General features: G+C 45.1%; 2 protein-coding genes across 6 annotated transcripts in view; one reads left to right on the top strand and one right to left on the bottom strand.

Annotated features, from left to right (window-relative positions):
• Positions 1-1,331: 1,331 nt before the first annotated feature.
• On the top strand, positions 1,332-17,335 carry VPS37C (VPS37C subunit of ESCRT-I). 3 transcript variants are annotated; one of them, XM_077321131.1, is made up of 7 exons: positions 1,332-1,475; positions 2,820-2,893; positions 3,517-3,680; positions 5,077-5,193; positions 5,281-5,452; positions 5,908-5,990; positions 12,899-17,335. In XM_077321131.1, exons 4-7 carry the CDS (start codon positions 5,101-5,103, stop codon positions 13,643-13,645), a joined length of 1,095 nt encoding a protein of 364 aa, XP_077177246.1. In that variant the 5' UTR covers positions 1,332-1,475; positions 2,820-2,893; positions 3,517-3,680; positions 5,077-5,100; the 3' UTR covers positions 13,646-17,335. The 3 variants fall into 3 exon arrangements, with proteins under 3 accessions (XP_077177246.1, XP_077177249.1, XP_077177247.1); XM_077321132.1 differs by lacking the exon at positions 1,332-1,475 and adding an exon at positions 1,845-2,035; XM_077321134.1 differs by lacking the exon at positions 3,517-3,680.
• A 4,711-nt stretch (positions 17,336-22,046) lies between these two features.
• The window catches only part of CD5 (CD5 molecule), a 29,258-nt gene continuing 24,561 nt past the window's right edge, over positions 22,047-26,743 (bottom strand). For all 3 annotated transcript variants that reach the window (XM_077321122.1, XM_077321120.1, XM_077321121.1), the window contains exons 8-10: positions 26,462-26,584; positions 23,217-23,320; positions 22,047-22,934 (exon numbers count right to left, since the gene is read on the bottom strand). In XM_077321122.1, the coding sequence (XP_077177237.1) occupies positions 23,232-23,320; positions 26,462-26,584 (212 nt within the window). In that variant the 3' untranslated portion in view covers positions 22,047-22,934; positions 23,217-23,231. The remainder of the gene's footprint in view (positions 22,935-23,216; positions 23,321-26,461; positions 26,585-26,743) is intronic.

Here is a 26,743-nt window from a genome sequence, read left to right as displayed (position 1 = left end):
GATGATCAACAAGGGCTGCAGCATAATGAAATTGTATGGATAACACCATTCAAAAATAGAACAAAGTGAGTCCGGTGTCCTCATTCACAAATGTTTATTCAAAACAACATTCTTGACAAGTAATTAAACAAGAAAGCCAACACATTTTTGCCACACACTTTATTTCTTGTAAGTTTAATACTTTATTGTGTTGAATGTTGGATCTATAATTCTTCTAGAATGTTATTAATGTTAAGGTGGAAGGGCAGAAAAGCACGATAGTCTGCCAACTATAAATTTAGCAATCAACCTAGCATTATAAATTTCCAATGGCCATTCAAAAACTCAATGCATTCCTACAGGTTTGGGAAGGAATCAATAGATCCTGTTGTTTCTTTTAGCATGTATTCATGTTACCTTGCTTACGTGAGTAGTCCAAAAAGCAGACTACAACTAAGCATCACTAGCTTTTTCTACCAACAATGTTCTAGTAGTGTCTTTAAAGCCTACCCACAAATCCAGCTTTCATCAACTTTTTTACTATTGAGAACCCCCTGAAACATTATTCAGACTTTGAGAAACCCTAGAAATGGCACAATGGTTGGGAAGCATAGCTGTGTACACCTGGAGTCCCTCCCCTTCCCACCCCGTCCAGGCCCAACCTTGGCCACTTTCGAGAGGGGTAGACTGGTCTACAAGACCATATATGGTCCTATCACCTGATAAATGTTTAATGCATATCATTATTTAAATATATATATACAAACTTAATTAACTCCTATCCATTCAGGAAACCCTTCCAGGACCATCAAAAAAACTCCAAGGTTCAGAAAGCCTACACTAACCAGAAAGTTAGCAGATGAAGCTCTCTTTGTTTCTGCAGTTGAGGTGTTTAAAACTCAGAACAGAAGCAAAGCTTCATCTGCTAACTTATGGTCAAGTGGGTAGCACAACAAAATCCCAGTGGCACCCTTCAGCCAAAGCTGAACAAAGCTTTATTCAAGACGCGAGCTTTCTTGTGCAGACACACTTCCTCAGACACTCGAATTTTGTTGTGCTGCTAATTTATGATTATCCTGCGAAAAAGCCAAATAAATGTTGCCTCCCCCGCCTCTAAGGAATTTTAAAAATAAAACCTCCTCATTGCATCATAGGATTGTAATGCTTCTTTCTCAGCGCTGGAAAGCAAAGCTGTTACAAGCCAGCCTCTCCACTCTCTCGCGGGTCCCTGGAAATAAAACACGCGTCAGCCACTTCACTCGTAGCCGTAGACACCCCACAGCGCGCGAAGCCGCCCGCTCGAAGTCCCGGGAACGCCGCCCTCGAGTCCAGCGGGCCACGGGAGGAAGTGACGCCAAAAGGCCTCGCCCGACTCCCCCCCACAATATTCAAAGAAGAACGCAGCGCTTCCGGCCCCTAGCCGGAAGCCGGAAGCCCTTGGTGGTCGGGGACTCCTCGCCTTGCCGCATCTCCCGTTGTCCTGCGAGTTCCGCGCGGTGAGTCCCGACCCCGGGCCTGTTTGTCCCTGAGCCCTGCCGTGCGCCTCCGCCGGAGGAGGGGGGGAGGCAAAGAGTTCCACCGGGCTGCCTTCGAGAAAGGAGACTTCGGGCGGGCGGGCGGGCGAGGGAGCGCCCTGGCTGCCCGGAGCCTCTCAGCCAGCCCGCGCCCCCGCCTGCACGGGGCTCCAGCCGGGAGCGTCGTTGTGGCAGAGCAAGGGCTGGCGGCGAGAGGACCCTCCACGGCGGGGGGCGGGGCACTCTTCTGACTTCGCTTCCAAAAATGAAAGGCCCGCACGGCCCAGGGTGTGTGTGTCTGGGGGGGGGGGGGTTTTGCATGCGGAAGCCGCTCTGCTCTGTGCAAATGCTCGGTGGCATCTGCCTTTTGCTGGTGCTCGCTGAGAACTGCCTCGGGAGCAAATCCGTGGCTCAGATTAACCTGGGCGCGAGTGGGTGTTGCTCCACTTCCGAAAAGTGGCTAACGCCTTTCCTTTGACTAGCATCAAAGTTGGGATTACAGAAAGAAAAAAAAAAGATGACACTAGAAACGCTTAGCCCAGGTATCTGATCTGTTGGTAATTATACAATTGTACTTTTTTTTCTCATGCTCTGGTACATGTATTAGTCCTGGCCCATAGCCCCTCGGCATCTTATGCGTCTCACGCCAGTCAGTGACACAATGCCAGCATAGATGGTTCATAGTAATGTCCCTCATGGTGATCTCTTTTATGAAGATAAACATTTATGGTTGATAACAGGCTTACTTTTCTCCCAGTCCTAACAGTCCATTATGGAGTGTGTTTGCAACATATCTGTTGACAGCATGGTCTTATTGCCTGTCATATTTACGAAGTACTGAATTGTATGTGGGTTTGTTAACAAGCTGGGGGCAAAGGAGGAGCAGTGTGGAAATTCTCCTTTCCAGGAGGCTATTAACCTGTCTGGCACTTGAGCAGGCTGATTTCTCCTGTCCTCCCCCCCCCCCCCTTGAAAGTTGCTTTCAAATTTCTTCCCCTTTTAGAGCATGTTTTACCCTCATCAGGCTGTTCTTTCCTCCCCCCTTTAATTTAGGTTTTTTTCTGCATTGTTGGCCAATCCCCAAAGAGGTAGAGACCTTTCCCTTGTCTGTGGGTGGCCCAGTCTTGCTGCTTTCACCATCCACCCAAGTTTTGGACTGGATTTAATGATGGTGCTTAATGCAGATCATTGTGAATTACTCTTGTCTACAGCATAAAACAGTTGATTGTGGTGACCCATTTTTGTTCTTCCCATGTAAAGATATGAAGAAAATGAATCTCTACTACCTTGACATAACTGAGTCTTGTTTGCATGGTAAATTTCTAGGAAACTCAGTGCTGTCTACTCTGAGGGGCAACAGTGTCTGGAATTGAACCTGGGACCCTCTGCATGCACAGCAGGTACTCTGCCATTGACCCACAACTCTTGGTAGATTTCATCTTTCCTTACCAATGTCTGCTAATGGGCAGATTCTTCCCAGTCATTTGTGGAGTTCACCAGGGGGGTTGCTAAATAAACTGGATGTATTTATTTTTATTATTGAGTGTGTGTAATAGAGGAAAACTGAACGATGTTGGGCATATAACTCAAGCAAGAATGGTGATCAGTCATGGCTTCCTAATGAACTTAGATGTGTTTTCCATTTTATTTGTTGCATTCACAATTAACAAATGTAGACCTACCCTTAAAACATCTACATATGTGAAGTGCTTCCTTGTTGATCTTTCCCCAAAGGGGTAGTCACTCTGGAATGGAATCTCCCCTGCCCCCTTGGTAAAAAGGGGTTTCTTCCATCCAGTTGTGGCCCCATGCACACAAGTTTGTTTCTAGAATACGTGATATGAAGACAGAATACTATGCATTAATTATTTCTTTAATGAAAGAAACTATGGTAGAATAAAGGAGGGCACTTTTAAGATTTTTTTCCTACTATTCTAAAACAGATGTTATTAATTGCTGACTTGGTTTTGAGTAAAGTGATATAGGGATGGTGGTTTCATACAGTGAATTTCCATCCATACAGCGAATTTCCTTCAGTTAATGACTCTCTCTGAAGACATTTATAGCAGTATACCACAGCGATTCAGAAACTCAAGCAAAGGGACAGAAAACAGAATAAAGCCGTTTCCCTCAAAAACAGCTCAACCATACTCTGCTTACCCAGCACTAGTGGGTTCGTATGAACAGGTAAATAAATTCTGCTAGCACTCAGTTTCTAATACAGGTCTGTCTGAAATGATAGAGAAAATTTATTAACAGCCAGTGTCTAAAACAGCATACAAACACAGTTTGAAGATGGCCTGTGTTTGTAGGTCTGACATTGTGGCACAAATAATTTTTTAAAGGTAAATAAGAACTATGATTATTCAGGCAGTTATACAATGGCTGTTTCCAGGGAGCAGGAAGTATGGAGAAAGGATTAGCTTGAATCTCCATTGTGTTTAAAATAAAAACAGAGTGAGAGAAGATCCCAAGGAGTTTGTATGTATGTTTGGTTCCCCCTCTTTGTTTGCAGATATGACAGTATATTTAAACAGATTATGTTATCCTTTCTTAAAGTTCTTTTGCCCTGATATGGTCTATATAGGTCCTTCTTTTTCTCTAGTTTGCGTTTTGAGACAACAAGCTGTAGTTGAGAGAGAGATTTTATCAGTCTTACATGTTGTGTTCTGTGTTGTGTACATGCTGGCAACGCTATAACCTTCACAGATTGGGCAATGATTCTACAAGCATTACTCAATATGTGAAGAGTCATGGTGAGCCCCGGGAATCAAGTTAACACAGGCTTGTTTTACCTGTGCATGATGGTTATCATATATAACTTGTGTGTAACGCCATTGTGTTAGCAAAACTGAGAGGTAAATATCATGGCTTTGTGGAGATGTTTTCACACAAAGTTAAACTTTTATGGCCAGAGTGTATAGTTGGGGGAAAGGTGGATGAGCATCATTGTACTTGCAGTATGAAACTTCTACATATTTTGCTTAATGCATTTGTAGGGATATATAAGCTGACAATAATGACAGCAGAATCTTCAATCCTATGCAATAACCTTCCTCAGATATTTACATATCTCAGTCTTTGAATTGCAGATTCTCCACTGTTGGCTGTCCAAAGAATTCTACACTATCAGGTGGTTCTGCCTTTTTCCTCTGGCTTCCCCTTATACCTGGAAGTTAACTGCCTGTCAGAACACTTGTCACCTCTCTTATTCCCTAAGAATCTCTTTCAAACTCACACATTCAATAAACTGCAACAATTTAATGCCACTCCCCTATTGAAACCAAGCCCAAATTGTATGCCTGCACTGAATGCATATTCTTCTCTTCTTTATCCCTGTATCCACCTCTCCCTTCTGCCTTAGTTGCCTCTCTCATAGCCATTTTAGGGTGTAAGATCTTAGGGTGGTGACTCATCTTGAATTCTGAGATGCACTATGTCATTGATAGTGTAATGTAAATAAATGTTAATTCCATTATTAAATACAAGGAATTTGGCCAGGCTTATGATTCTTTTTGTTGTGGCTTGTTAATGTAGTTATAGGTGAAAACAGTTATTACACATGTTGTTTTTCTCACCCCAGAGAAGTTCATGAGTCTCCCTAAAGATGGAGACATTCAAAGACAAGACGGTAGATGAGCTGAAGAAACTACAGGAAGATTCAGAAGAGATTGAGCGTTTGGCACTGGAGTCTGATGAGGTATCCATGAAAGTCAATAAAACTTGGGTGAAGGATGCTGAAATTAAGAGAAGCTACTTCTCTCTAAGTATGGCTCATCTTTCTCAGGTCCAGAATTTGCATTTGGAAAGAGAGATGGCTCTGGCCACAAATCGTAGCTTGGCAGAGCAGAACCTGACGTTTCAGGAACCCCTGGAAACAGGACGTGCAAACCTCTCTGACAAGTATCAGGATCTGCAAAAGCTGGTGGAGCGATGTCAGGAGCAGAAAGCAAAACTAGGTAAAGGTTCAGGTCTTTGTCTCCCAGTGGGGTGGGTTATGTGGACCATTTACTGTTATTTATTTTGATATTGGGGAATGTGAATAAACTTCAGTGTTGACGATGCCTGACTCAGACAGGTTCTTTTGTGTGCTTGATAAGGGAGAGTGACTGAGAAAAAGCTTGATTCCCTCTAAGTAAGGCTTTGGTGACATTTGCACCTGCCTGATGCAGTATACAGGGAGAACAGAGCTGTTTGTTTTGCTGTGTCACTCTCTCCACCCCTGCTATCCTTCCTTAGTTCTGAGGTGTTCCAGAATGCTGATTCCTACAGGAGCAGGCCCCTTGCCTTGGTTTCAAGGTGGTGATCCTGGTGTGTGTTGTGTATGTTTGCATTCCATCATCCACGAGTATAAGATGAAGAGGAAGTGAAATGTTCATTTATTTTAACTCATTGTTTTCTGTTTCTTCCACAGAGAAATTCTCTGTTGCAGTGAAGCCTAGCACCCTGTTAAATTTGCTGCAAATTGAAGGACAGAAAATTGAAGAAGAATCTGAGGTTAGAAATTCTGCTTTTATAAGGTCACTCAACAGCTGAGCCTTTTCACTTTTTGACCTAGCCTTATTGATCTAGGACTGTATCTCTCTACCCCCAGCTCTGACAGCATAGATACTAACCATCACCCTGGGCATGGGGATTGTCGTTCCATGCCTTTTTGAAATTAGCTTAAGGATTTTCCTTATTGGGAACATAACAAGAACCCTGCTGGAGCAGACCAGTGGTCCGTCTAGTCCAATATGCTGCTTCATACAGTGGCCAACTAGTTCTTCTGGAGGGCCAACAACAGGGCATATTGGCTGAGGCCTTTCCATGATGCTGCCTCCTGGCACTGGGATTCAGAGGTTAACTGTCTTTGACTGTGGAAATTTTTAGAAACCATGGCAGATAGTTACCAGTAGATGTTTATTTTATGAATCTGCTTGATCCCTTTTAAAGTTGTCTATTCCTGTAGTCTCTTGTGTAAATAGGTATTTTCTTTTGTCTGCCCTGAATCTACTGCTCATCAATTTATTCCAGTGCTTTGGAAGGGGAAGAAAAAGTTCTTTTCACCCTGTGCATAATTTTATAAATCTTTCTCGTGTCCTACCTTAGTCATCAAGACTGGAGTGTAGCAAATGTTATATCTGTTTTTACAAAGGGATCCAGCGGGGAACCAAGAACTTACAGCCTAACTGGTCAATACAGGACTGGTCTTGGAAGTTTCTGTAGGTCTCATATCTAAACCTTTCTCTCTACCTCAGCTTCTTCAGGTGGGCAACCCTAGCCTCAAGGGAACAAACCTGCTTCCTGAGAACAAAGTGCTCCAGGCATTGAGCACACACCCATGATTTCTGCCCTGCAAAGCACTGGCTAAGCCCCACTCCCATCTTGGCTTTCTTCCTACATATCTAGCTAGTTGTTTAAAAGTGTTTTAGAGTGAAAGACTCCACTTACCTGACCTAGTGCAGATTTCTGTAGCACATCCCCCTCCCTGCTGATGTGGAGCTTATATGTCTCTTCTCAGGGGATTCTGACTATAGAGGTTCTCTCCTGCTCTCGCTCTTCTGCTTCTCCTCAACCTGCTGCACTGAACTCATCTTCCCTGTTAGAAGCCCTGTTCAAAGCAGCACTCCTGAGTGTCAGGAGCAAGCCACACAGGTTGCTTTTATAGAGTCAGGGCTTCGCTCTTTGCTAGAATGTAGGTGGCCAATCTGCGCCATGGGTGATATGAGTAGTGCAGGCAGCAGGAGCTTGTGGCACTCCTGGGCTGGAGAACCAGCAAGGCTGAGTGTGGCCATGAGTCATGCCTGTTCTCTTTCTTGGCTGTCTCTCACTGCTCTGGTGCCTAGTCTTTGAGGTGTAACTGTACATCAAAGCACGGAGGACTTCAAATGCAGGTGCTAGACTGGCCTTATCTCGTATTGAGGAGTTTTACACAGTTGCCACTGATATTTTAGAGTAGTGATATGTAAAGGTGGCAGATGTGTATTGTTGTCTGAAGAAGCCAAGGCTTCTCTTTGGCCTGCTTCGCTGTGGCTGTGGAGTGGAGAAGTAGCATGTATGCTCCTATGTGCTCACAGTTCTCCTTTTTTGCCATATGATGAGGTTTACTGGGAGTGTTAGCTCTGGGAATGGCTCAGTGACATGGTTAGAAAAGGCTGTGGGATGTATAAATATTTTTGACGTTACTTTACATGTAAAAATAAAGAGCCTCTTGTGGCGCAGAGTGGTAAGGCAGCAGACATGCAGTCTGAAAGCTCTATTCATGAGGCTGGGAGTTCGATCCCAGCAGCCGGCTCAAGGTTGACTCAGCCTTTCATCCTTCCGAGGTCGGTAAAATGAGTACCCAGCTTGCTGGGGGGTAAACGGTAATGACTGGGGAAGGCACTGGCAAACCACCCCATACTGAGTCTGCCATGAAAACGCTAGAGGGCGTCACCCCAAGGGTCAGACATGACCCGGTGCTTGCACAGGGGATACCTTTACCTGTAAAAATATGTTAAAAATATAGTGATTATATAAGGATAAATTTTAGGTTTAGGGCTAGCTTAGATGTGGGTTGTCTTGGGGTTTTTTTTTAGATTTAGTGGGAGGATTAAGCCTGTTTGAAAACGTAGTGACATGGTTACGAAAGGAGAGCTGAGGGCCCTGACAGAGCTCTCACAGTTGTGCAGGGCCTGCAAGACAGAGCTCTCCCATCGGGTCTTCAGTTGAGACTGGGGCCAGTAAAGTTGAGGGCTCCTTCCTGAGCCAACCTGTATATCGGGTTGCTCCTCAGTAACCCCCCAAGATGGAGTGCGGCCTGTTGAAGGGGAAGGGAAGGAAGGATAATACTGCTGGTGTGATAGTTTGACTTAATCTGTTTTTTAAATTGTTTTATGACTAAGGGAATTTTATTGTGAGGTTTTATGTATGTTATCTTCCACGTCTTTTACAGGAGTGGATTTATAGCCATAAATCAAATTATAAATAGACTAGTAAAAAAGCCCATTGTATAAAGAATACAATGGGCGCTAGCAGGCAGGGACAGAGCGAGGGGCAAGCGAGGGGCGGAAGGCTACCTGTAAGAGGAGGCTGCCGGCGGATCCGCGGCTCTTCACGGGTGCTCCTCGGCGGCTCCTGACGCGGCTCGGCGGTGCTTGTCAGCTGGTTTTTTTTCTTTTCTTTCGGTGGCTCCTCGAAGGTTTGTTTTGTTCTGCAGCCAGGAGGGCAGGGAGGCCCTGGCAGGCGCGCTGTGCGCACGCGTCGGAGGACGGGTGCTCCTCGACGGCTCCTGACGCGACTCTTTGGGGCTTTCGGCTTTTTTTTGTGTTGTTTTGGTTGCTCCTCGGAGGTTTGTGTTGTAGGGAGCCCCCGGCAGCTGTGCTGCGCGCGACTGCCAAGGGCTCCCAGACCGGCGGCTTGACTCGGCGAGAGTGGGGCTTTTTGGCTTTTTTTTGGGGGGGGGGTTGCTCCTCGGAGGTTTGTGTTGTAGGGAGCTCCCAGCAGCCGCGCTGTGCGTGGCTGCCGGGGGCTCCCTTGTGGGCGGCCTGACGTGTCGGAGGCGCTTCGGTTGGCGGCAAAGAAGCAGCAGTTGCTCGGGGCTGGGATTCGGAGGGACAAATCGCGCCTGCCGATTGGTCCCTCCGATTGTCTGTCTGGAGGAAGGGTCCAATCCGGACCCTTCCTCATCCCGGACACATCCCGCCTCAGAACGCCTTACCGTTTTATTTAGTCGGTGGCGCCCGCGGTGACATGGGCGGTGTTAAGATACCGTATTTGCCAGCGTATAAGACGACCCCCCAACATTTCCACTCAAAATATAGAGCTTGTTACATTACATTACACTACTATGGGCCACTATGGCCAGCTATGTCTATCCCAACTGAAGTGAACCCGGCGTACAGGACGACCCCCCCCCCCACTTGGAGGCATGTTTTTCAGGGGGGAAAAGTAGTCTTATATGACAGCAAATACTGTACATTAATTTATCCTGATATAAATCCCTAATTGTTACATACTTTTTATATGTAAAACTAGTAATCAAGCCCGCTGCAGCTAAATGCAGCGGGCGCTAGACCACGGAGCCTCCGCAGCCGTGCGGAGCGCGGCTGCCGGGGCTCCGTGTGTCAGGGGGCTGATGCTGCGAGAGGCGCTTCGCGCCTCTCACAGCATCAGCCTGCCGGGCAGGGAGCCCCCAGCAGCCGCGCTCTGTGTCAGGCCGCCCTCAAGGAAGCAACTGTGAGCCGCGCTCCGCGCGGCTCGCAGTTGCTTCCTTCAGCAGCCTAGGAATTGGCCTAGCCGATGGTCTGTCAGGAGGAGGGGGCCAATTAGGCCCCTTCCTCATCACGGACAAAGCCCTCCGCCTGAGGGCTTAACGAATTATTTAGTCCGCGGTGCCGTGGCGCCGCGGGCGTGTTAAGGATAATGTGAACAGATATCTATACATCCCGTGGCTTTTCCTAACCATGTCACTAATTTGCCCTGATGTAATATCCCTATATTTTTACATATTTTTAACAAGTGAAGTAATGCCAAAAATAATTATATATCCCATTTCCTCAACATGTCACTAAGTCTGGCCCAGCCCTAATGCATCCATTAAACCTATAAATTCCCTAACCCAACCTATGCTTAAGCTAACCATAACCTTAAAATTTACTGTGATGCAAATTAATATTTTTCTACACATTTTTACATATAAAACATCAAATAATATTTATACATCCTATTGCCTTTCCTAATCAGGTCACTGAATCTTCCTTAGTCCTAATGTTCCCAGTATACCTACAAACTCCCCATCCATGCCTAAGCTAATCTTTACGTGAGAATTCCTAGTATAAATTCCTAGTATTTTTGACATATAAAATAATGTAAAAGAATATTTATACATCCCACGGCTTTTCTTAACCATGTCTTTAAGTCCGCAGCCCTAACGCTCCTAGTAAACCTACAAACTCCCCAACTTGACTCATACCTATGTTAACCTGAGAATTTACCCTGATATAAATCACTATTTTTTAGAAGAAGAGTTAGTTCTTTGCTCTACCCAAAGGAGTTCAAAGTGCCTTACAGTCATTTTCCCTTTTCTCTCCCCACAACAGAAACCCTGTGAGGTACGTGAGGCTGAGAGAGCCCTGATATTACTGCTCGGTCAGAACAGCTTTATCAGTGCCGTGGCGAGCCCGAGGTCACCAGCTGGCTGCGTCTGAGGGAGTAGGGAATCAAACCCAGCTCACCATATTAGAAGTCCGCGCTCCTAACCACTTCACCAAACTGTATTTTACATACTTTTTACATCTGAAATGTCAAAAATATTTATCTATCCCATGGCCTTTCCTAACCATGCCACTAAGTCTTGCTCAGACCTAAGGATCGCAGTAGACCAAAAAACTCCCCAACCCAACTGATCCCTAAGCTAATCCTAACCCTAAAATTTACCCTGATAAATCCTTATTTTCCCCATATTTTTTTATGGATAATGTCAAAAATATTTATACATCTCATGGCCTTTCCTAACCATGCCACTAGGTCTTCCACAGCCCTAACACTCCCAGTAAACCTACAAACTTCCCAACCTGGCCCATGCCATAAGTGAGAATTTACCCTAATATAAATTTGTATTTTTCTTACATATCTTTGCATACATTATGCAAAATAATGTCAAAAATATACATCCCCTGGCCTTTCCTAACCACGTCACTGAGGCTTCCCCTGCCCTAACACTCCCAGTAAACCTACAAACACTCCAACTTCAGCCATACCATACCTAAACTAACCCTAATCTGAGAACTTACCATAATATAAATCCCTTGGTTTTTTTTTTTACGTATTTATACATGTAAAATATTGTTAAAAATATTTAGACATCTCATGGCCCATGTCACCGAGTCTTCCCCCGCCCTAATGCTCCCACTAAACCTATGGACTCTACAACCGGATCCATGCCTACGTTTACCCTAACCTGAGAATTTATCCTGATTTTTTTTTACAAATTTATTACATGTAAAATAATGTCAAAAAGTCTTAATACATCCTTTCCTAACCATGTATCTGATTCTTAAGTAGCCAAAACACTTCCAGTAAACAAGTGGTTCCCAAATGTTTTTGATTTGCCGCCTCCTTGGCTCCCAGGCCACATTCCTAGTGCTACTGCCTCCCCCCCCCCCACCTATTTCTTTCCTGGTGTTACATCTGTTGCAAATTTAAAACACAATGCATTACTTACACTTATTTTTTAGTTGTGCATTGGCCACATTTTAGTCGGGAGAAAAGCCACTTTAGGTCCTCATTGGGGAGAAAGGCAAACGGGGAAAGAGAGAAGCGAACAATGGAAAAATCACATGGCTAGGAGCAAGCAGGAGAGAAGGCTTTCCCAACCTCCCAAAGGTTTCCCAACTCTGGGTTATGAAATTCCTGGAGCTCTATGGTGGATCCTGCGAAGGATAGAGTCTGAGGAGGGGAAGAAGGTCAGCAGGAATATGATCCTCTCCAGCCCATCTTCTGAAGCTGTCATTTCCTTCAGGAAGATAAGCATGGTTGGCCCTAAATCAGCACTGGGATGGGAGACCAACGAGAGGAAGTCAAGGGTCATGAATACCCAGAGGGAGGCAATATCAAGCCTCTTTAGAATGTATCTGGCTAGGAAAACACAGCTGCAGCAGAAAGAGTAAGGCTGCTATGCTCCACTGCTCCCAGATTCTTCACTGTCCCCATACTGCCCACCAGTTTTTCACTGACCCCCCCACCATCAAATTCCTCACTGCCCCTCTGGATCCTTCCACTGCTTCCAGGGGAGCGTACCACCCATTTTAGGGAACCCCTAGGTTAGAGAGTCTGGGATTTTCAGGCTAGAAATAAAAAAGATGGGTAAGAAGAGACATGATACAGGTTTATAAAATTACACATGGCATGAAGAAAGTGGAAGAGTTTGGTGGGTATCCATAGTACTGTCCCATAGTACTGGATCTCAGGGGTGCCTAATGAAATGGTTGGGAAATAGGTTCAAGACAGAAGAAAGGAAATTTCTTTACTCAGAGAGTAACTACTGTGGAATTCGTTGCTACTGGAGGTAGTGGTGGCCATGAGCATAGCTAGCTTTAAAATGAGGCTAAAGTCATGGAGGAGAGGCCCATCAGTGGCTGCTAGACATGATGCCTGAAAGGAACCTGTGCCTTGAGAGGCAGGAGACCTCTGAATGCCAGTGCTGAGGCAACATCTGGTTGCCAGGCCATGCTTAGCAACTCTAATAATAAATAACATCCCATTAAGCCTCTTTGCCCTGACCTAGATGCCCACTGATCTAATCCAGTAGACCATACTTGTGTTCTTATGCTAATTTGAATAAAGAAATCTCATTGCAGCAGATCATTTTGAAGAGCATTGTAAAGAGTCTGGTTCCTCATCTCTAATAAGAGCATTTAATAAATTAATCTTTTCTTCTCTAGGTAATGGCTGAAAAATTCCTGGAGGGCGAAGTGCCATTGGAGATATTCCTTGAGCAGTTTTCCTCAATGAGGAAGTTGTCCCATGTACGGCGGGTGAAAGTGGAAAAGCTTCAGGAGGTTCTGAGAAAGCCTCGGTCTTCGCAAGAGCCAGCCAGTGGCTCAGAGTTTGGCCATCAGCCTCTTTCTCATGCATCACCTGGACCTGCAAAACAGCAGCCACAGAACGGCCCATCTGGAGGACCATCCTTTCCTTTGCCTTACAGCTTAACCCCTAACATGCCTACTGGCCCTTTAGTTCATGGAAACCTCCAACCAGCTCCTTTTGCAGGGACGCCTGCTATAGCAGGCCATGTTACTTCCTCCCAGCCAAATACCCAACCCCCATTTCCTTATAAACTGCCTCCAGGTTCTGGATACCCACCAACCTCTTCTGGTAGTTCAGCACCCCAGTCTCAGACAGGAAATTCGTCTTCAAGTCCTTGGTCTCCATCTAGAGCACCTCCTCCTGGGCCTGGTTACCCACAACTTCCTTATGGGGCTCCATCATCAATGCCAGGATTTCCTCAGCCTCTGCAGCCTCCTTATTTCTCATCTGGGGGGAATTCACAGTGCCCATATCCTACCCAACCTCCAGTGCCTAACTTTTCTGTCCCCTCACAGCCTCCGTATCCCATAAACCCAAACCCTTTCCTTGGGCATCCGCCACCACCTGTACCCCCTCGAGGTCCTTCTTGGTCAGGGTACTAGTCAGGGACACTAGGTAGTATTCTTTGTTGTCCTCGTCTGCAGTATTACCTGAGAAATTCACTCTTGCTAGCTATTGAGACCTGAGATGAAACTTGGGAGTTATCCGGAAAGACATCTTTGTGTAAGCATTATTATTGGTGTCATATGAGAATTGATGCTGTAAGACCTGAGAAGGAATGCTGCTGTTGGAAGATTTCAGTTTATGAGTAGCTGTATGTGTAGGGATCCACTTGTGGCCAGTTGTACTGACCAGTGAATTGATCCAAGCCATAGTAAAGCTGAAGTTCAGACTCATAGCTGATGTGCACTGGCATTGTTCCAGTTAAGCCCTTTAAGACCTGCTTAGTGACAGTAATATAGATTTGTTTGTATGTGCACAAGCACACACACACACACACGTGTGTATGTGTTTGTATAGTTTTCTACTGTAGTGTGTTATATATAAATAGAATTCTATAAATTTATATTGCACAGAACTTAGGAGAGACAGAGAGAAACTTCTGTCAACTATTTCTAAAGAAAACATGCTTGCCAGGGAAGGAAGGAATATGAATTCTTGTGGCACTAAAAATTATTAGAAAAGTAGATGGAGGGAACATTGCAGCCCCTGACATGCCTCAGAAGTAGTATGCTGGCTAGCAGAACGGAGACACCAACCCTGCCTTAGCTGCTCTCAGTTGCAGTCTTGTGTCCACTCAGTTTTCTGTGCTGATGTGCCTACGGAGCACAGCATGTTTCTCTGGCCAGTGTATTTCCACCCTTCTATGTTTTCACATTTATTACCCTTCCTTTCTGCTCAGATGCACTGAGGTTACAAAATGGCTGTATTACGCGTATGGCATATGCTTCCAAGAGGGCAAGTGATGTTTGTTGAAGACAGCATAGGAGAACTGATTTATTGAAAGATGGATTATGGTGCATTTTTGCACAAGGGGACAACAGGCAAAATACTAACCTCCCTGTTTCCATTGGTGAGTGTGACGGGCTGCACTGGAGCCTTGAGATATCTCTGGCTGACCTTATCCTGCTTCTTTTCTCTAATAACCTACTGCAAAGGTAGCAGGAAGAGGTTCAGTAACGAAGCTTCCTCCTGTCTTCCTTGATTGTTGGCCCATTTCTCACAGTTGATGGGAAGAAACACTGGCTGCCAATCAAGAGAACACAGGAATCTTAATGGAAGAAATTGGCTTTGCTAAGCACTTTATTCTCTTGCTTGCCTATAATAATGTATTTATAAAAAAACAGAGAGACTACTAATAGACTAGACAGGTTGAATGCTTTTGGAAATAGATGAAAGTAATTCTATACTTGTGATGAATTATTATAATAATAAAACTTGACAAATGGCACACAGAGTTACTGTTATGACTTTGTAAAATCAATCAGTGATTGGCTGGGATCTGTTATTGGCCCATTTTCTTGCTTACTGAACATCCTTCCCCTGATCTCGTTGTTGTCAATAAAACCCTTCACCTTTCACCTTATGCAGCCATGGGCTCTCCATGCAATGTGATCTTTCATCTCTATATTCTGCTTACGAGATCCATTTGTGCAGCTCTCTTCCCCAAGTTTTCCCTTCTCTGCATTGTCCAAGCCAGGTTTTCTCTTTTCTTTGTATTGTGATTTGCTTCATTGTTATCTTTTGTTTTCTAATCTTTATTACAGACTGTTACTTTTGCTTCAGTCATTGCCTGTCCTCCCTCCCTTTTGCTTTTGCTTCAGTCATTGCCTGTCCTCCCTCCTGTGCTAATATATCTGTTACTCAACCTAGCTTCATATTTCATAATCAGCCTAACAGTAGATACTGTCTCTTCTATTAGAATGCCAGACTATGAGGAAAGACCAAAATGGTAGATGACCATTTAGGAAAGCAGGCTGTTAATTTAGATTTTTAAAATTTTTGGTGAGCACGGAATGATTTTGTAAAATTGTTCAAAAGATGTCAAAGGAGAAAAATTGTTGTGAATGGCACAATAAACAGTGTACTTAAATTTTGTTCTTGCACCATCCCAGAAATGTCACAGTGCCCTTAGCATCTAATGATTTTCTTTTTGTGCGTGTGGACACATTGCATCAAAGCCCATAGAACTGGATAAATATTCTTGGACATACATGGCATTTTTTAATAGAAAAGAATAAAACACCCGTCTCAGTTGTATGAGAGAAGAAAGTAATGCATGAAGTACTATAGGAAAAATATAGGCCAAGAGAAACAAAAATGAAATGCTAACAAACTGCCGTGGAGGAGAGTTTGATTCATGCTGATGAGTGAAATCCTCCCACACAAGTGATTGTAGGTGATTTGCCAGAAATTATTTAATATACATGGAATACACAGCTATAGAAACTGTTGCTTTTTCCCCTAATTTCCCCATTCTGCAGACTTCAGAGTTCTTCCATGTACAGATTGTATAGCTATTCTGCCGATATTGGTGTTGAATTTGAATTTTTCAGAGAAAATATTGTGGCATGATTTTGGGCTTCACAATATCTGATTTTATAAACAAAATATATGATTTTGTAAATAATTATTGTCTTCTCAGGACAATTTAAACCGAGTTATGGGTGGCCAGATATAAATGCACATCAGTTGTGATGGGTGTATTCATATAGTAAATGTGTAGGTTGGATTGAAGGATTATGGCTCTTTCCTGTCCCCTTCCATTCCAGCAGTCATTTCCATCCCTAGAAAAGTTTATTTCTGGTGCTCTGGGGTCCACATGCTTTAACAGGTATGCAGGGCAGGAGGCTGCAATGGGGGTGGGGGGTGACATTTTGTCAGCTGAGCTGTGGTGATGGAAGAGAAAAGCATTTTTAGGCCCTATCAACCTGCATGGCTGTTAAACCATCCAGGCCTTGTGACTCCAGAGTCAAGTTCCCTGGAGTTGGAAAGATCTGCTTTGAGGAGGAGAACATGAGAAGGATCTGTGGCTATGCCAGCACGTTTGGCTGACCAACCATGAAGTCTAATCCTATATCCTTACACTGCTTAGGAGCAGTGATTGCAAAATGAGAAGGTGTCTTGCTCTGGAATATTTTAGAGATGGGATTGTACAAACATGTCCTTTGTCCTTATTTCTGTGCTAATATTTAAATACAAAATGGCAGATATGATGCCCTGATTTCTGAACCAGTCTCAAATTCCACATTGGACATAATTCAACTATAATTTATGACTTTTAAGCACCACTTAATTCAACAGCAGAGAGTTAAATATTTGCTTGAAATCCAAGGGATTTAAAAGTGCTTCAATTGAGTTGTACTCATCTGACATGACTTGTTTCTTTGGTTGGTTTTATTCTTCTGATATATTTGTGTGCTTTTGATTTCCACTAAAAGTAGCAGACGGAATTCTGATGGTGGAATGATTTCAGTTTCTCTAGGGATGATGTTGCTTGGGGTAAAAGAAGTGGCACAAACCAGAAGTAACTTCTTATGCTAGGATGTAAGCATGAAAAATTGAGAGAAGTTGAAACTTTAGTTAGATTAACGAGTATGAGGACATATTCAGTTCTCTATCTGAATCACTGAATTTGCAGCTGAAAGTAAACATGGACTGGACTCCCAGAGAATGCAATTAAACTGTATACAAAAAGATTGTTATGATAAGCCCTGGGTATGAATAAAATTCTATTTCTGATAAGTGTCTACAATGTTTTGTAAACAATATAAAAATGACAATGATTTGAAGCTTAGTCTCTGGGTGTAGCATTATTTGTTTTTAAAGAAAAGGATCCTCCCCACCACAATTCTTGCTTCCTGATCCAGTTAATTTCACTCTAGAGAATAACAGTTTATTAACAGCTAGAAGATACTGGCTTGGAGCCTATGAAGGGGTTTGTTGCTGGAAGAAACTATAGAATGTACAGAACTTGTTCACAGAAATTAAGCTGGTGTCTTGAATGGTAGTCCTTTTTGTATGAATTTTAGTATCTTTCAAGTGTTTTGAAAGTTCCAAAAATGCTCTGCCACCCTTATGATTCAGTATAAGTCACTGGCATAACGTGCGCATGTCTCCTACAGCATGATAACTGGACCTCTGGGGGTTTCTTTTAGTTTTTTGTGATGCAGCTTGAAGTGATATATAAATGGATGGACTATGACAGGATAGAGCCTCTTGTGGTGCAGAGTGGTAAGGCAGCAAACATGCAGTCTGAAAGCTCTGCCCATGAGGCTGGGAGTTCGATCCCAGCAGCTGGCTCAAGGTTGACTCAGCCTTCCATCCTTCTGAGGTCGGTAAAATGAGTACCCAGCTTGCTGGGCGGTAAACGGTAATGACTGGGGAAGGTACTGGCAAACCACCCCGTATTGAGTCTGCCATGAAAAAGCTAGAGGGCGTCACCCCAAGCGTCAGACATGACTCGGTGCTTGCACAGGGGATACCTTTACCTTTTATGACAGGATACAAATAACAGACGTGTGGACTGTATACACCAGGGGGAGTCAAACTGCGGCCCTCCAGATGTCCATAGACTATAATTCCCATGAACCCCTGCCAGCATTTGGGAATTGTAGTCCATGGACATCTGGAGGGCCGCAGTTTGACTACCCCTGGTGTACACTATTTCTACTTAGTTTCAGCCATGTTATGCATATATTTTGTAAACTATCCACATTTTCCCCTTTAAATATATACATTTGTCCCTTCTATATACATTCAGTTGGAAAATACTGGGTTTGGAAATCTATCTTTCTCCTTCAGTGGGGCTGAAGTCATCCGAAGCGACTAGCTCACGCAGATAGATAGGGCTTTGTATGCAATTTTTTGCCTATCCACCTTGTGAGTGACCACTGGCTGACCCTCCTTTAATCTGGATAGCCCTACTACTCGGGGCGGAGACCAGAGCCCTGTTCTTAGGCTGATAGGCAATCCATTTAAAAACAAGCAATAAGTGGAGTTTTTCTTGAACAGATTTCTGCAGGTGCAGAAGGGGCAGGGATGAAGAAGGAGGTCGTCCCAGAGCTCCTGACCCTGACTTCCAGCACTGCTGGCCATGGGAGATGGAGGCCGGTACAAGGAACAAGACAACAGCCAAGAGCCCTGGGGAGCGGTCTGGAGCTCTGGTCCTCAACTCCCCGATGAAGCATGCAGTTGTGGACTCAGTCCAGGTGTCAGAGCTTCCTTGTACCAGCTGAAACATGGGTGGGAAGTCGAAGCGGGATGGCATCTTGAGGGAAAGTAGAGCCACACTACAAGGCAGTGACTCCCCCAGGATCAGCTCCATGAAGATGAGAGCTACCTGCAAAGCGGCCGCTGCTGGAGGCCACAGTGTGTTGGAGCTCCAGAATGCCAGCTGCACACTCAAGATGCACTAATCCGCACTAATCTGATGCACTAATCTGCACTGCCAAATAGCCAGATTCTGAACACTACAGGAGTGATGAAGGGCTGCAGAGCTCTGGTAAACAGTCATCCCTGGGACCTGTGTGTTGGCCTCCATCCCTGTGTGAACCAGCAGTGGACAGAAATTTGGGTGTCCCAGAGGTCTGAGAACAAGACCCTTAGTGTGAGGAGGCATGCAGCCATGCAGCCAAGAAAAATGGTGGTGGGTTCTGGGTCACCCTATGGTATAGTGGGCCCAGATCACTACCCATTACAGAGTGGGAAAATAGGGGCTACTACCAGACAAGCTCCGGGCATCTTGGGGACTGCGGGAGAACACAGACACAGCAGACTACTGTTGGGGCCTCATGTACTGGGAGAAGGACTTGGGGATGGAGCCCTTCCCAGACTTCCAAAACTGGAGAAGACTCAAGGCTTGCAGGGCCAGAGCCTGCTACCCCCTGAGTATTTCAAGAATTTCCTCAACTGGGAAATCTTACTGACCAAAAAACGCAGAAAGCCTGATCCTGAATCAGAGCTATATCCCCATACATCTGTGGCATCAGAAAACGAGGATCCCCAGTCATTCTGACATCAAAGGGTTCAGGATCTCACCCACAGACCATAGAACCCCTTCTACACCACAGGGTTAGGCATCTATACCCCAGCTCATATATGGGGCACACACCCTCAGTTGCATCTCTGCCAGACACCGTTTTTGGAAAGAGAGGAGGGAGAATGGTCAGGAGAGGAGGCAGAGGCCAAGGAAACCTTTACTAGGCTGAAGTCATTGCCACAGTAAGCTACAAGATGGAGGTGCAGGAGAAAACTCAGTCAGCTGCATAAGCAAGGTTTTAAGAAACCCGTTTCAACCCAGACAGATCATCCCTTTCCCTACAATTTTGATGATGTTCTCAAGGCTGAATGGGCAATCCCAGGCAGTGGGACCTCACTGACCTTAGTGGCTAGAAAGCTCTACACCTTAACAGATGAAACCTTGGAGGATCTCAAAGTTCTCCTCATTGATGCATTGGGAGGCTCTCTACCTGGGGGCACTGCTACCAAAGACAGAAATAATGCCATCAAAGAAGCTGTTGACAGGAGGAATAAGGCAGCGCTTAAGAAGACTTACGAGGCAGCTTCCATGGCCTTACAAGCCACTGTGCCCTATAAAATTTCAACAGAGCTATCATCATCCAGACTTGCTGCAGTCTACAGAGTTATACTCACCTGCACCAATCCATCCTGAAAATCAAGAGAGCTACTGAGTTTACTGCAGATGGTTCACAAGATGCAATAGAGTTCTTCACCCAGGCACAGGCAGCAAGGATCATAAGCTGGCAAAACATCTGGTTAAAGCATTAGAAGGTAGACCTGTGCTCAAGGACTACACATTTGCAACAAAACACATTTCTCCCACTATGGACATTACACATCTTGGGACCCAAATTTGAACATGTTTATCAAAAGCCTTTCTACCAGAGGAATAGTCAAAGATGGCATCTCTGATAGCGAAGATCATCACCATCAGGAACATGGACCTCATGCAGCTAGTCACAATCCATGGACGGATGATCTCAACAATAAACATGGTGCCATGGGCACGTTTTCACTCAAGTCCTCTACAATGAGCTCTATTACCATTCCAGCAAAACATCATCAGATGAAGAACAAAAGACTACCTATTCTGAGAGAACTATGCAAAGATCTCCAGTGGTGGACGTCCATCCCACACCTCATTAGGGACACAGACTTCATCCACCCAGCACAGATAGTTGTCACAACTGACACCAGTCAGTCAGCCACTGTGCGGCACCCACAGCTAGGACCAGAACCAACAGGAGGACTGGCTCAGCAGACAGGATCTGGACCTAGGGGAGTGCAGCCTCAATTGGGAGGTCTTTGTTCAGGTCACAACCAAGTTCAGACTCCCCATCATGGATCTACTCACATCACCTGACAATGCACAGATTTCTCACATGCTTCTATGACAGGTCAGTGGAGGGTGACGATGCTCTCACATACAAGTGGCTGTGAGGTCTCCTGTATGCTTTTCCACCCATGCCTCTCATCATCAGGGTGCTGAACAGAGTAAGGTGGGAGGAGGACAGAGTAATATTTATAGTGCCTCACTGGCCCAGACACCCATGGTTCTTGGAACTGGTCCAAATGCTGAAAAGAGATCCATGGGTTCTGCCACTCAGACGCAACATGCTACACCAGGGTCCAATATACCACCTGTCCACCTGGAGGGAGCTTTGCACCTTCCAGAAAGTTACACAGAGGACAGATCTAGCTTTATTCCGAAGGTCAACTCTCACTTCCAACTGGAACGGTCAGTAATGCTTTCAGCCTACTGCTCCAATCCTCAGGGCACAAACAAAAAAGCCTGACATAAACTGGACATATGCAGGGCACTATATGTTTACCTGGGCAGAACAGCAGGCATCAGATGTACAGATACTCTTCATCGTTCACAGTACCCAGAACCTGGGCAGGAAGGTGTCATCTTTAACCATTGGCTCCTGGGTCAAGCAGTACAACATCAAGGCTTACAAGTCTCAGGACAAGATTTTACCCAGGAAGATTACAGCACATCAGAGCCATCAGAGCCATGACCACTCCACCAGACACACTTGTCCGTGGCCTTCTCAAATTGAGTGCCAGTAATAGATATGGGCAGCAATGTGGTTGTTGTTTTCGACTTCTGTCAAGCATTGCCCCAGAGACCTGAAAGGCTCAGTAGAGGCTGTTTTCAGTCGTTGTGTATTGCAACAAGTAACCCAGGGTAAAAACGCACTAGACTTCCACTCTAGTGTAACAGCTTGAGTAAAGTACCTTGGATGATTTCAACCCCACTGAGGGATCTTGACCTTGGCTTCTTTCTTTGCCTGTCCTGTCCATGTGCACTTAGCAAATTAACTGGCATCTACATTTGGGAGGGATATGGATGATTTTTCTTTAACAAAGAAGCCCTCAGGAAAGACCAATGTTTGGTTATCCTCCAGTGGGGCTCCAGTCTTGTCCAAGCCCTCCTTCCAAATACAAAACACATGTACCATGTTACAGGTATGGTTGCCCCTTATATTTTTATTACATAGCCAGTTATTGGTATGGCCTATAAACAATAGATATAAGAATAGATACAACTTAGAAATTATATTACATCAGAATTTAGACAAAACAATAAAACTCATAATTAACAACCAACTATAACTGGCTCCTATGTCTGCTCAAATACAGCATGTCTATAAATCATAATTATATTAATCCAGTTTAGCCAATAATGTATGTGATACAAGTATATGGAAGCTCTCTAAAAGAGAAGCCCTGCTTCAAATATTAGCATTCCCTGCTTTTCAATGACCACTCTTTAGCTAAACTATGTAGCCAACTGTATAGTCTGAGGGCCATACTATGTGCATGCGTGTGGCTGCAGAACCTTTCTGCAGGTTCCGCTCATGTTTCTAGAAATCCCAGCTGGTGGTGGTTGCCAGGGTCATAACATTTTGAGGCACCCAGAGAGGAATATCCAATCTCTCAGGTGCAGCAGTCCTATTTTTTCAGTTCTCAAGAGACCTGGCACTATCAGTGCTGCTAAGAAGTCAAACAGGATCTTTTTAGGCTGTCATATTGAGACACTAAAACAATTTCTGTTTTTCTTGGACTTGGAAAAAAGATCCTATTAACAGATCCTTGAGATGAGAAGGGGACAGATGTTCTTCTTTTCAAAGTATAGAAAAAGTAGTATGTATCATGTTGTGAATGTCCTGTATAGTGCAGGGGGTTAGACTAGGTGACTCATGAGATCCCTTCCAACTCTATGATTCTATGTTCACATTGAATAAAGTGAAAATAAATTGCAATTTGTATTCACAGTGACTGGGTTAAAAAAACAAACAACAGGATTTTATTGTTACTCTTCTTCCACCTCTTGATTTCTCTTTTATTGAATTCTGCCTGTGCCTGCAGGAAGAAAATGAACTTCATGAAATTCAACTTGAACAGAATTCAACAAGATGCAGCAAGCTAATAACATTTGCAAGGTTACCCGTCATGGTGATACTGTTTTTGTTTCCCACATACTCTGAATTTAAAGGCTTGGTGACACTATAGATTTAAGTGTATTTTGAAGTCCAGCTGCTTCCCCCAAAGAAATTGGCTCAAAATATCTCATCTCATGAATATATATACCCTAATTCTGTGGTTTACTGTCTGACATAGCACATAGGACAAAATTATACATACGTGTCGAGGGGGAGTTTATAGTTGTCGTGCAGAGCATAAGTCATAGTCACTGTCAGAGGAATAGTCTAAGGGGCTAGAAGATCTGTGGGTTGCCCCTTCCAGAGCTGTGAAAATAAACAGAGCATTCTTAGCTTCAAAACCCACTATGCCAGTGGTTCTCAACCTTTCTAAAGCTGCGACTCTTTAATACAGTTCCATACAGTCCCCAACCATAAAATTATGCAAGTGTTCTTTCACAGAAATTAAACCAAAACTAACCAGTGGTGTGAAGATCCATTGCTCATGATTGTATATAAATTGGTTTCCCCCTGGGGTTTCTCAGGTCAGTTCTGCCTCTTGTCCCGCTGAGCTGTGCCACCATCTGGAGGGCCTGGCGGGAGGGAGACTGTGCTGCGCTGGAGGCACTGCTGGAGCGGCTGGTGACCACGCACAGGAGCCTGCAGGAGGAGCAGCAAGAGTGGCAGTGCCCCCCAGCCAAGGTGCTCCCCCTGCCATGACCCCTGTGAAAGGGTCGTTTGACCCCCAAAGGTGTCCTGACCCCCAGGTTGAGATCCACTGTGCTATACCCTAGAGCAGTCTTTTTCAACCTTTCAATCAGGAAAAAGCAACTGAAATATTTTTTCAGGCTTTGAGGCACACCCTGGAAGTAACATCATCACCTGTGCTAACTGGCAGACATGAGGAGGATTGAGATGGGAGAGAAAGGAGGCAGTTTAAGGAAGGAATAGGTATGCTGGCTCCACCCTTTCCCAGGTGCAGAAATCATGAAAGACCTCACACTGGGGGGGGGGGAGGAGAGCAATGGAAGCAGCTGGTTCCCTTGCTGGTTGCTGAATCCATTAAGGCAGAAGGGGAAAGGCTGCAGAGCCCCTCCAAAGTTCCCACAGACTCCCCCAGGTGTCCATGGACCCATGATTGGGAATCTCTGTCCTACAGAAATACCAAATGTAGGGCCTAAGGGCCAAACCAGACACAGTGGAAAACCCCATGTGTGATTTATTCATGCATGGTTTTCATTCATGTGGAAGGGGGAATCTGTTGTTTTTCCTCCCGAAAACTGGAGTACATGAGAAAGAGGAACTTAAACCTTGCACCCTCTTCCCCTGACTTTGCTGCATTTTGCTCTTTGAAAGATGCATACTGTATTTATGATTGTTGGATCATTGATCCTTGGCTTATCCTTGGATCCTTGGATACCAGACCCCAGGTGGGACCTGGGGAGTTCATCGTCAGATGACAGAGATCAGTTCTCCTTGAGAAAATGGCTGCTTTGGGGGGTGGACTCCCTAGCATTATACTCCAATGAACCCCCCTGCCCCACTCCTGACTCTCCAGGTATTTCCTAACCCAAAGCTGGCAACCTAAGGTAAGCTGATCAGTTGGGATTTCCTGAATGGGAGCTAGTGACTGGCTAACTTTCCTAAATGGCAATTGACCATATGCAATGACCCAGAACTAATGCACTGCAAACAGACAGGAAGGATTTTTTTTAAATTTGAATTTGGGGACAAAGAGGTGAGCAGGACTGACTGCTGAAAGTTGGTAGCTGGCATGGGTAACAGAGGTGTTGTTGCTCTCTTTGGGTATCTGGATGTACAGTCCAGGACTCTGCCTGAGACCCTGGTGAGCCACTGCCAGTCTGAGTAGAGAATCCTGACCTTGATAGACCAGGGGTCTGATTTAAAATAAAGCAGGTTCATATGCTCAGGGCCAATGGCTGCGTGGTCTACTGTAAGAGCTGTTGTCTTGTTACTGCTCCCTACTTGTGCATTTTTAATCAAAGGAGATATTGCAGAGATACCGTAGAGCTCTCTCTCTCTCTCATCAAAAAGAAATGAGGCCATGTAACTCTGCTCCACAATGTCTCACATCTCAGGGAAGTGGGGAGCATGTAACACTGTCTTAGGTAGGAGTACTATCTTTGGGAAGCCATGTGCAGTGCCACTATGCTGCATGTTAAGAACGTTTCTTTGTATGTGTGTGTGTGAGAAACTCTTTCCCACAGCACTGAATGTGTGGCAATGTGTGGAAATAGCCTTAGAGGCTTAACAGGATGTTATTTACCAGGTGATGTTATGCCATGAAAGGCTTCCGCTATGAATTTCCACAAGGTGACAAAACTTTGATGGGGCCTTGAGATCTTTTTGAATTACAACTGTTCTCTAGGCCAGGGGTAGTCAACCTGTGGTCCTCCAGATGTCCATGGACATGGTGGCAGGGGCTCATGGGAATTGTAGTCCATGGACATCTGGAGGACCACAGGCTGACTACCCGTGCTCTAGGCTAGGGACATTATATACTATCGTGGTTACTCCCTCCTCCACAAATTGTGACCAGAATTAAGCTTGGGACTCTTTGGAATGACATAGACAAACCAGTGGTGTTAGAAAAAAAATTGTCCTGTCTGACTCTCAGAGGGTATGTGGGACACATACCTTCTCTGGAGTGACTTTTTCAGGGCCTCCTCCCTCCCTCCCTCGCACACAGAAAGACAGACAGACAGAGATACCTTTCAATCACAGAATCATAGAGTTGGAAGGGGCCATACAGGCCATCTAGTCCAACCCCCTGCTCAACGCAGGATCAGCCCAAAGCATCCTAAACCTTTCCCTCCACTCCCCCCAGTTTCCCTCTTATCTATTGGTTTCCCAACCTCCTCCCTGCCTCCTCTCCCCTCTCTCATGCACAAAGGCACACAGAGAGAGACTCCCCCCTTCCCCCCTCTTGTTTCCCCTTTTACCTATGAGTTTCCCAACCTCCCTCCCTCCCTCCCTCCCTCCAAGTAAACACACACATACAAACACACACACACAGTCACCCCCTTCCCTTTCCCTTACCCGCTCCTCCGCTGCTGCCTTGGCCCTGAGGGTGGTGCAGCAGCTGCCCGGGGGCCAGGGCAGCTGCTTCAAACGCCTTGGGGGTGGGGCCGCTGCTGCCTCGGCCCCTCGCAGTTCATACAGAGGCTGCCGCAGTCCCCAGGCCAGTGAGGCTACTGTCTTGGCCGTGGGAGCGAGAAGCCACTGCCTTGGCCCCAGCAGGTCATGCAATGGCTGCCCAGGTCCCAGGGTCCAGTGCAGGCACTGGCTGGGCCTTCCATCTTCTGGTGTGTTTCGTGGGCAGGACAACAGAGGTCATGTCCATCTACATTTCCGTTTGATGAGGCATGACAGAAGATGTGTCCCACATCAAAAAGGATCATGTGCTCTTGACAGAAGGATTTTTATACCCTGCCTGATCTTTGCTACCTGAATATGGTGAGAGGTAAGTATTTTCCTTGAGGCCTTGCACGTAGCCTTTCTCCTCATCCTGAACTCTTTGACTTTCAGGTTGCGGCTGGAAGGCTGAGGAGCTGTTGCGATGAAAGGAAACTAAAGAAAAGTGTAATGCACAATTAGTAATTACTTCCTACCCAAAGCAATAATCACTCTAAAACTTGAAACACATATTTATACTCAGTTAAAAAACTGAAATTCAGAGCTACACCTGAATGATGTTAATGAAGGATAAGAGCAGAATGAATTGCCAGC

The sequence above is a fragment of the Paroedura picta genome, chromosome 2 (genome assembly GCF_049243985.1).
Source record: "Paroedura picta isolate Pp20150507F chromosome 2, Ppicta_v3.0, whole genome shotgun sequence".
Classification (NCBI taxonomy): Eukaryota; Metazoa; Chordata; class Lepidosauria; order Squamata; family Gekkonidae; genus Paroedura; species Paroedura picta.
The sequence above is the reverse complement of the archived record's forward strand: the minus strand, read 5'-3'. Positions and strand labels throughout refer to the sequence as shown.